The sequence below is a fragment of the Myzus persicae genome, unplaced genomic scaffold (genome assembly GCF_001856785.1).
Source record: "Myzus persicae strain clone G006 unplaced genomic scaffold, MPER_G0061.0, whole genome shotgun sequence".
NCBI lineage: Eukaryota > Metazoa > Arthropoda > Insecta > Hemiptera > Aphididae > Myzus > Myzus persicae.
In genome coordinates, this window is record NW_019104106.1 from 20,365 (window position 1) to 31,109 (window position 10,745).

The window sequence follows — 10,745 nt, forward strand, 5'->3', positions numbered from 1 at the left end:
AAAAATGTTTCGTCATATAAACAAAATTTAAAACAAACTGGAGGAGGTCCTCTACCAGAATCAATAAACAAATTAGACATGACATTGCAGTCTTTAATGCCAGTGGACTTTATTAAAGATGCAAACGATTTTGACTGTGACAATGCTGGCACAGCTAAAAAGGTATAGTATTTATAACTTTTATAATAATTGTAATCATGAGTTTTTTGTCTTTTTTTCTGAGCTATTTATAGACATTTTAAACTAATTTTTTTTACACAAAACATTTTAAATATTTTACTTTAATGTTGTTGTTAAAAAAAAAGTATTGATTTATCCTGTGACTACTGATTCTTATTTAGGTAATCTCCTCTCTCAAAAAATAATATCAAATATTTAATATATTATATATAATAGTAATACTATATATTATATATTATATTATAATTAATTGTTAAATCAATAGTGACGCACCATAGAACAATATAAATACATATAAACATAAAAGTACTGAAATCATAAGGGGGTACTGTTCTTAGTAAGCAGTAACGTGTCTTAGTAACATGTCTTAATATTAGAATTTGTATTTGTATGAGGTACAAAAAAAAAATCAAGGATTTAACGGAAACAATTTAGAAATACAAATGACTGAATACGAAGCAAATTTATTAAAAATACAAAAAAAAAAGTTTGAATTAGAAAAAAAGTTTTTGACTTTAGAACATAACCAGCGCTTAATCATAAACGAAGCAAAATTGAAGTATTATGAATTAAAAACAAAACAGTTAGAGAACTTGAAGCAGATTCAAGATTTAAACCGTTCAAATTAAATATAGGTATCAGATTACATTTTTAATTTCTTGTCATCTACTTATATTACGCAACAATTCTGTTATACCTATATACTTCAATTATTATAAAATACTAAACATTATTCTTTATTATATTTATAATTTATAACTATGTTATCACTTATCAGTTATTTAGATACCTAAGTAATAACATATATTTTGTGATTTGTTTTTAAACTATTTATTTACGACTGTTACAAAAATATATTGTTAAATATTAATATGATAATTATTAGGTACTATAAAATATATTATGAGATTTGTTTTTATTTACAAAAGTTACAAGAATAAAAATAAAAAAAGTTTTAACTAATATTATTATAAAATGTTAATTTTATATTCCTTAATCTTTTATACTTTCCTATAATTATAGTATTACTTAATTAAATTTAAGACGAGTGTTTTTTTATGAAATTTGAAATTTAAAAAAATGATACAAATAAAAGATCAAAATATAATGTACTTACTTAAAAGTTATTACTTATGACAATATGACCTCTATACATATTTAATAATATTAACTAAATTACCTATACATTATATGATATTATGTAATCTACCTACCTATAATATACATATTATATACGTTTAATTAAAAAACTGTCGTATGTACTGCGCTCTTGCTATATTACCTCTATTTTGGTTTATTTGTACAACATTATAATTGTCCTCATCTGCAGAACTATCACTTTCACTTTTTTCATTATAATCATCATCTTCACTATACTATCTTCTGTGCTACTATTGTTGTTATCGTTAGGATTTATATTACTAATATTTAAGTATTTTTTAAAATATAATTTCATGTTGTGTAACACTGATAATGCTACTATAGCAACTTTAGTGTTCTCGAGACTTATGGTCATTCCTAGCAATAGACAGCGAAAACGTTGCTTGATTTGTCCAAATAATCTCTCTATTGTGTTTCTTGCGCTGACGTGTGTGTAATTGTATTGTCGCTCCGCATCGTTTTGAGGATTAAGAATTGGTGTTAACATTTATGGAGTACAAGCATAACCACTATCGCCAAGTAAGATACCATTTATTGATCCATTTTCAAATTGTTCCTTGATAAGACTTTCGTTCCAAATACTTGAATCGTGTGCACTTCCTCTCCAACGAGCAATTAAATGCAATATATGACAATTTGCATCACAAATTACCTAAATTATTAATTATTAATTATTATTTATAAGTATTAAATATAATTTTAACATGATTTTAACTTTGTATTTTATAAATTTGAGTATTTTCATAAAATACATGTTATATGGTTTACTTGAACATTTATTGAATAAAAGGCTTTTCTAATAATGTACAATTGAGCGTAGTCACCCGCCACCTTTTTGATACGTATACCTAGGTGTACAATCTATCGCACCAATTATCGAAGGCATATTAAATTTTCTACTAAAATCTGCCTTCTTAGTAGCTAACTCTTCATTGGTCAATGGAAACTTAATATAATTATTTTTTAATGATGCTAGTGCTCTACAAACTTGACTCAAACATCGACTGACTGTCGGTTGACTAACTCCATGTAAGTCTCCATTGTCGTCCTGAACCTTAAATTATAATAATATAGGTACTTTAATTTGTTTTAAATTCATAAATGAACTATTACTATAAACATGAAAACATAATCAATAATTACTTGTCCTCTATCCAAATAACGAAGTGAAATCAACAATTGTAAGCCCGGCGAAATTGGTTTTCCACGATTTTTAACTGCTCGAGGTAAAAAGTCACGAATTTCGTTTACGATTTGTAAGCAGAATGCTTTTAAAAATCGATACTTTTTACGAAATTCATTATTAGTAAGTTCGTTGTAAGGATTTTTACGAATCTTATATATTTTTTGCTGTCAAATAAAATGCACATTTCTTAAATTTCTTACACGTCTAACATTTTGTACATTACCGATATCCATTTTTCGTAAGTATAAAACGCACAAGTTTTTAAAACACGAATGAATTAATTTAAATGATAATACATATTATTAAGATAACAGTGATTTTTATAATTAACCAGCTTTAAACCTAGTGTTAACCTAGTTTATAACTCAGAGGTTTATCGTTAAACTTAGTCAATGGTCTAAGTAAAGTTTATCGTCTATGAATAACAAAAAAGATAAACTTTTGTTAAACTACTATTAAGGGCCTAGCCACACTATGCGTTTTGGCGGGTCCGGTTTGGCAGTACGCTTTTTGACAGGATGACGAGTAGATGCCACATCATGCGTTTTTCATTTTGAAAACGTTCCATCTGTTTGCCTCGTAGGTCAAATTATTTCAATAACACGATGGACGTGGCATCGAAAGTACCTACCAAAATATCTTCAACATCGTTCTGAATGTGATACTGTAGTAATTTTATTTTAATTTAGTATAAAATATTTTATTAAAAAATAACAGTGTGCGGTTTATTTATTAAGTGCGTATTTGTATATTATTCAAAGTATTAAATTTAAAAATTTGATTATTCTACACAAGTAAGTATATTATTATAATTTGTTCATTACGGTAAATTGTTATAAATTAATGTATAAGTTATTACTTTGTTAGAATGAATCGTAAAAAAGTAAAAGTCATTGCAGTAGCTGAAGCACTTGGTTTATTGGATACAATTAAATCAGAAAGGAGGTACTGGGTTCATCCTCTCAATGTGGAACGAGAAAAAACTGGACATTTCAAAGATTTTTTTAAAAACATAAGGCGTTATCCACAAAAATTTTTCGAATACTATCGCATGTCGATTTCGAGTTTTGATGAGTTATTAGAAATTCTACGTCCACGTATTACAAAAAACACCACTTTATTTCGTAATCCAATTTGTGCTGAAGAACGGCTTACAATTACTTTGAGGTAAGTTAGTTAAAATTTAAACATGCGTTGGCGTTTCATGAGTTAAAATTAAAATACAAATATTAAATAATATTATACATTAACACATTGTAACGCAAATTAATAAAGGTCTAAATAAAAAAAAAAAAAATCGAAATTAATATGATAATATGTTGTAACTTGTAACAAATTTGTTAAATAAGTAAAAATAAAATATAACTGGTTAGGGATAAAGAATAAAGATGCCGGAAAATTCCTGATGATTTCGGAAAATACAAGTTTAATCAAATAAAATAAAAATAAAACAATCACTTTAATATGCAAAATAAAAAAAAGTTACTTTATAAAATACTTAGTACAGCACCAGGTATTCTTTTTGTATAATTTAAAACAAAAGTAGTAGGTACATCAAATAAAATAAAAATAAAAAATAAAATAATCACTTTAGTATGCAAAATAAAAAAAAAGTTACTTTATAAAGTACTTAGTACAGCACCAGGTATTCTTTTTGTATAGTTTAAAACAAAAGTAGTAGGTACATCAAATAAAATAAAAATAAAAAATAAAATAATCACTTTAGTATGCAAAATAAAAAAAAAACCTTAAGATAATAGAAGAAATTATTGATAATTTTTGTAATAATCAGAAATTGTATTGGCATTATCTTGGTCTGCAGATATATATGATCCCGAAGAATGTAATGGAGGGAATGCCATAGAATGTTGAGCCTGTTGAGGTGGTACTTTTAACGTTGAATCTGTTGTAGATGATGTATATGTGGACAGGATAGGTAAGGTTAGTTGTGAAGTATAATGTGCTTGTGTGATACTTGGATAAGTTACATTGTGGTGTGAATCATATAATGGTTGAGATAGGTTAGCTTCTAATGAAATTTTTCTAAAATATTGTAAGGTCATTATACGAAAATCAGTTTTTTGTTGATATGTTAACCTTTTGTAATCTGGTAATAAAGACACTAAAAATGCCCTATCAGGATCAAAGTTGTTTTCTTCTTCAGGATTATTTAGAGCACTTAATAATTCTTGCTGAAATGGTGTTACATTATTTTTTTTACATTTTTGACTCCTGAGTCCTGTGGTTGAAGTTCCAGTTTTATTTGTTTGAAATGTTGAAGCAGGTGAGTTCCCATTTCTTTCAAATTCATCTGGATCCACAGTGATGTTAATCTCTTCTTCTGTTTCTTCTTCATTGTCATTTTGCCCAAATTCATTGAAATTACCAGTTGTTCTACAATATAAGATTATATTAAAATTACATTTTATTCTCTAATCATATACAAATATTAAATTTTATGATAATTTATAATAATAATAATTTTTTTTCAATTTGTAATAACTATAGTAATTATTATATTTTTTTTTCTATTAAGAAAGACAATTTACAATCTGTATACAATTATTACAATATTAACTAATAATTAATAAGTGGAATTGAGGAATATGTTTATCAAAAGTGTAACCATTGATTTTATAGTAGTGTATTATAAAATCAGTGGTATAACTATGGTAACTATAGCAATGTCACTAAATTCTAAATTTGTTTATAACAATTTATAAAATAATATGCAATTTAATTATAAATATTGTTAAAATGTTAAAATAAGGAAATTAACTAAGAAAGTTATGAACATAACTAATATTACTAAACATTTTATTTGTACCTTCTTTTTTTAATTACATGCTGTAAAAATGAAAGCGATTCAGCAAATACATATTTTTTTTTTGTAGCACTATCACCACTTTTTGCCTGGTTGATAAACTTTGAATAATTGTCCCGTATATGTCTCCATTTGGTTTTCATTTCTTTGACTAGAATAGTACATTAAAATAAATAAAATTAGTTTATGAGTTAAATGAAACTTAAAATATAGTAATATCCCTTTATATAATCAAATAAGTACCTACCTCAAAAAATAAAAGTATAACAATATATATTATACAGTAATTATATTAATACAACTTATATTGGTAAATCATACTTCAACTAGATATTTATTATTACTATAATAATACATTTTATAATTGTTTTTAAATCTTTTCAAGATATTTATCAACTGGTACGTACTTTGCCGCTCTAAAATTCGATTTTCATGTTGGAAGAAGTACAATCGGAGTTATAGTAAGAGAAACATGTCAAGCGATTTGGATCAATTTACATTTAATAGAAATGCCTGCACCAACTACAGAGGAATGGGTGGAAATATCGAGAATTTTTTATTTGAAAACTAATTTCCCCAATTGCCTCGGAGCAATAGATGGGAAACATATAAGATGTAAAAATCCTAACAACACGGGATCATTGTTTTTCAACTACAAAAAATTCTTTTCGATAGTATTGATGGCTGTAGTGGATGCAAATTTGAATTTTATTTCAATTGATGTAGGATCGTATGGCCGAGAAGGAGATTCTAATGTTTTTAAAGAGTGTCCATTTGGTAAATTATTATATGGCGAGAAATTGAATATTCCAGAACCAATTATATTACCAAATACAAATGATAGCCCTCAGCCTTATGTTTTTGTTGGGGACGAAGCTTTCGCTTTACACACAAATTTACTAAGGCCTTATCCGGGGCGTAATCTTAACGATACACGGAGAGTATTTAACTATAGGTTATCGAGAGCAAGGCGCACAGTTGAATGTGCATTTGGAGTACTTGCTAATAAATGGCGCGTATTACATACATCGATACAAGTAGAGCCAGATTTTACAGATGAAATTGTCAAAGCTTGTTGTATTCTACATAACTTCGTCCGTAAGAGAGACGGTATCAATTATGAAGATTCTGAAATCAACAGTTTTGATGACATTGAAACCCACGGAGGAGGGGCTCGTTCGCAAGGTGTTGCAGTTAGGGATTACTTCGCCAACTATTTTATGGGTCCAGGAGCAGTAGATTTTCAGTACAATGTACTTTAGTATATTATTAATATTACTTAATCAACTGAAGATTTTAAGAGACCAATAATGTATCATAATTTATATATAGGAACTCATTTTTTTTATGTAAAACAGCATTACATTTTTTTATTTGTATTCATATTTAGATTTCTATGTTAAATTATTATACCTAACTATTGAAATAATAATATTATAATGATTAAATAATATAAACAGTACCTACTTACCTGTGTTTTGTTTTTCTGTATTTGATTTTTCAGTCCAATTTTCATATAAGTATTCCCCAATAGTGTTCCAACTTTTTTCTTTTATATTTCTATCCATGTAATCCTTTGTCCCTAATTCCCAAATCGATGGATTATTTTGAATACACGAAATAAATTTGTCAGTATCGAAAACCATTGCAAAAGCCAAAATGTTGCAATGTTTTTAAAATATTAGAAATAAATAATTTATATTATAATATTTTATATAAAAATTAAAAACTAATATTTTAAAAAAAGTAGGAAACGCAGCTGCTAAAACGCATAGTGTGGCACGCACAATACAATATAACGTGTTTTGCTTAAACTTCCCGTCGAGTTGGTTCCTGCCAAACCGCAACATGTTGCGGTCGGTCAGCGGCAGGAATCGACCGGTCCCGATAAAACGCACTAGTGTGACATCTATGATTAGAACTTATGTGATTCGTTGTTCCGGTCGACCGGATGCGTTTTGACCGGACCCGCCAAAACGCATAGTGTGGCTAGGCCCTAAACCATTGTAAAACGAGGTCCAATTTGACTATGAATAACACTGATAACGTCTGACGGGTTGAGGAAAGCAGTTCAGAAAATTATACGTCGTCAGTTCCTTGCGTCTAACGCAGTCTCTAGACCCAACGATGTCTAGACCAGGGATCGGGAACCTGCGGCTCTTTGGAAAATTCCCAATAGTTTAAGTAGATACGTTGTTTTGTGTGTTATTATATTTAGTTAAATAATATTATATTTGTATAAACAATAATAATAATGAATTAATGGAATAAAGTTTTTCTATATTTTCTAAATTTAAGACATATCATTATGTTTTTAATGCCTACCAATTTTTCAATGAAATAATAATACTATCTTTATTCTAATATTCTATAATATATCGCCTATACAAACAACTACGACTAAAAAAAGGTTTGTGCGTCTCCCTAGACATCATGGTTTTGTAATTTTTCGAAAAAATGGCTCTTCCTTACGAAAAGGTTTCCGACCCCTGGTTTAGACCGGTCTAGGAACGCGTATAGGTAGTTTGTATACGGTACAAGCACACACGTCGTGTCAACAGCATCAGAGAAATCGGATTACTACACGATTCGTTTCCTGCAAGGCATGCTTTTGAGCAGAAAACCCAGTCACGTGTAGGTCCCTTAATGTTAATTTTTTGTTCTCCAAAGAGCGATAATATTCATGTATATTATGAACTATTATTGAAATGTTTAACATTATATTATATTTATAAGCGAAAACTGTCTGTCATATTATGTAATTACCTATTTATATACACCGTTCTACAAGTTACACAAACAGAGTTTCCTGAGTTTGAGATGTGTACAATTTTATACACGTATAAATTATCGTCGTTATATTCCTTCGGATTATTGTTCAAAATAAATGGCCGACGATGGTTATTATAACATTATACAATTTGCTTAGACTACAGTCTCGTTTCACAAAAAAAGCATACTATTACCTCGAGTCTTATTAATATCGTCAAAACATGTGAACCTATAGTTTGATTCTTGTACAAGGCGAAATAAAGGTGAATTCTAATATTCGCCAAAAGTTTATCGTTTTTAATAAAAAAATATAAATAAACAACATTTTTTGATAGTGAAAATATATTTTTTACTCTTTAATATTGATAATATTGATATTTGAATATGAGTGTGTTTACCTTTAAACTAAAGCTTTAATAAAATCACCATCTACAGGTTTTTGGAGGTGACAACACTACCACTGGACGGTGCTTGCACGCGTGGGTTTACATATAGTACCTTATGGGATCCAACGTATGGAAAATGAGCAGCGTTGTGAGATCATTTTTCGTAGTGAGATCCATTGGACTAGATCTCGGAACGTTTTCATCAAATATTGGTTCAATGAGTATTTATAATAGGGGTTTACGAAAAATCGGACGGATCTAATAAAATACTATAAATAAGAAATTGTGTGTAAATTAGTTTTGGTGTGTGTAGTGCAGGTTGCGCCACAATCGATGGTGTGTGTACGAAAATTGTTTTAATCGACACACAGATATATTATGTGCTCGCCTTTTCCGAGATCCAAATCTCGGCAACGTCGCATTTTGAAGTGTGTTCTGTAATAATTTTCATTTCATCGATCTTATTAAATCCGCGTTATCTTTATAGAAAATGCATACTATTAGGTATTATTTTATATTTCGTCAGTATATAAAATATAAATATTTGTAAGTGGTCTGCCCGGACGGGCACTGTAAAATAATACAACCGACCGCTGCCCGCCACGGTCAGCGTACTCGTACACCTGGCAGCCCGCTCTCAGTTTGACCGAGCCTTATAGTGATTGTAATTAGTAATTACTATAAAATGCATTGCTGTATAGTTTCATTAATTACTATCCTTATTTTTCTTCTTAAAAATGGTAAATGGCAATCTAGAATTCAATTTTTAAAAATAATTAAATTATTTTTAGGTTAGGTACCCATTCTATTATGTTTATCAAGTTATATTACTTTTTCATTTAAAAAGTTAGCTGTTACAAATTACGTTAATTATGTTTTTATTATTATATTATTTAATACCTACTACCTACAAATTTTCCACTCCACCCAAAAATAATTGCTGTTCGTTGACATAATTTCAAAAACTTGTACGTAAAGAACATAACCTACCTATTTCCTATGTGTCATAATATTATTAAACAAAATTTAAGTAAAAACATGCTAGTCTTATTAACCCTAAAAAATATCAGATTCCCAGGTACTATAGTGTTGCTATAATTTGAATATACTGATATACAAGAAACAATAAATTATTATATTATTATAAAAATATAATTTAACACTTGTTAATTTTCATTATAAAAATACATTCATCGCTCCACTCAGAATCTAAAAAATAGATAGATCATATAGTATTCATAAAGAAAATGAAAATATAGTAAAACTTATTAGACAGGCCGCTGCGTGATCTGTTGACATACTAATAGAGGGGGTGATTAAATTTAAAGTTACAAAATACTAGTCCATATTATATTATAATGAATAATTACTAATAAATAAAAATTAATTTAGTGTAATAAGTAGTATACTAGTATGGTACTATGGTGTAAACATATAAAATATAAATCTATAATGTTACATAAAATGTATATAAATGGACATCATATATTATACGGTTTACTATACTACTATACATTTGATTATTTGAATACGTTGAATCAGTAATAAATATCAAAATGTAATACCTATTCATTATTCATTTTTAATATATTTTTATTTGAAACTGGTTGTTGATTATAATCAAAATCTCAGAAGCTAAAATTGATTTTAATTAAATATCCAAGGTTTTGTCATACGACATTACGACATACACGATACACTCATACCTACCTAGTTTTAATAACGCGGATAATATCGCATGGAAATAGACGCGTGCGCCTATGGTACGTATGAACTTAACCAATGTGAAGTGAATTACGCGTGTACACTGTACGATATGTGTCCATGTGAAACTTACTCAATTATATGCGATGTACCTACGACCTACCTATAATTATTATACAATAATAGCTGTATAAGATACACATTTTCACACAATCTCCCTATACAACTGGGAATGTTTCAGAGTAAACGGTAGTAAGTTACTCGGTAATCGGTATACTGACCATTATAAATTAATAAATAAATTATAAATAGGTAGTTATACCTTAGTTCATAACGCTAAACTAATACTATAAATTTGAATACATAATTTGATTTTAGTATGTTTCATATCAATTTTATTTTTTTACCATCGCTGATAATATTAAAATAAAAAAAAACATTATACTACAATACGTCATCGTCGTCATCTCTCTATACTCTCCCTACGTCTCATCACCTAGTGCACCCTGTTCTTTGGCACGCGATTAAAAAA

At 28.3% G+C, this 10,745-nt stretch overlaps 2 protein-coding genes across 2 annotated transcripts; one reads left to right on the forward strand and one right to left on the reverse strand.

Annotated features, from left to right (window-relative positions):
- Nucleotides 1-1,828: 1,828 nt before the first annotated feature.
- Nucleotides 1,829-2,760, reverse strand: LOC111038796 (putative nuclease HARBI1). The gene is made up of 4 exons (XM_022322031.1): nucleotides 2,746-2,760; nucleotides 2,485-2,691; nucleotides 2,252-2,395; nucleotides 1,829-1,993 (listed from the first exon to the last, which is right to left on the reverse strand). The coding sequence occupies exons 1-4, from the start codon at nucleotides 2,758-2,760 to the stop codon at nucleotides 1,829-1,831; spliced, it is 531 nt and encodes a 176-aa protein (XP_022177723.1).
- Nucleotides 2,761-3,395: 635 nt separating this feature from the next.
- Nucleotides 3,396-6,613, forward strand: LOC111038797 (protein ALP1-like). The gene is made up of 2 exons (XM_022322032.1): nucleotides 3,396-3,694; nucleotides 5,737-6,613. The coding sequence occupies exons 1-2, from the start codon at nucleotides 3,396-3,398 to the stop codon at nucleotides 6,611-6,613; spliced, it is 1,176 nt and encodes a 391-aa protein (XP_022177724.1).
- The last annotated feature ends 4,132 nt before the right edge of the window (nucleotides 6,614-10,745 follow it).

What these genes read in the sequence shown, in the direction of transcription:
- LOC111038796 (XM_022322031.1), bottom strand. An exon ending in GTTATTTGGATAGAGGACAA is followed by an intron (nt 2,396 to 2,484) that starts GTAATTATTGAT and finishes TTATAATTTAAG; the next exon opens with GTTCAGGACGACAATGGAGA. An exon ending in AAGAGTTAGCTACTAAGAAG is followed by an intron (nt 1,994 to 2,251) that starts GCAGATTTTAGT and finishes TTAATAATTTAG; the next exon opens with GTAATTTGTGATGCAAATTG.
- LOC111038797 (XM_022322032.1), top strand. Translation starts at nt 3,396, where the DNA reads ATGAATCGTAAAAAAGTAAAAGTCATTGCAGTAGCTGAAGCACTTGGT. An exon ending in CGGCTTACAATTACTTTGAG is followed by an intron (nt 3,695 to 5,736) that starts GTAAGTTAGTTA and finishes AATCTTTTCAAG; the next exon opens with ATATTTATCAACTGGTACGT.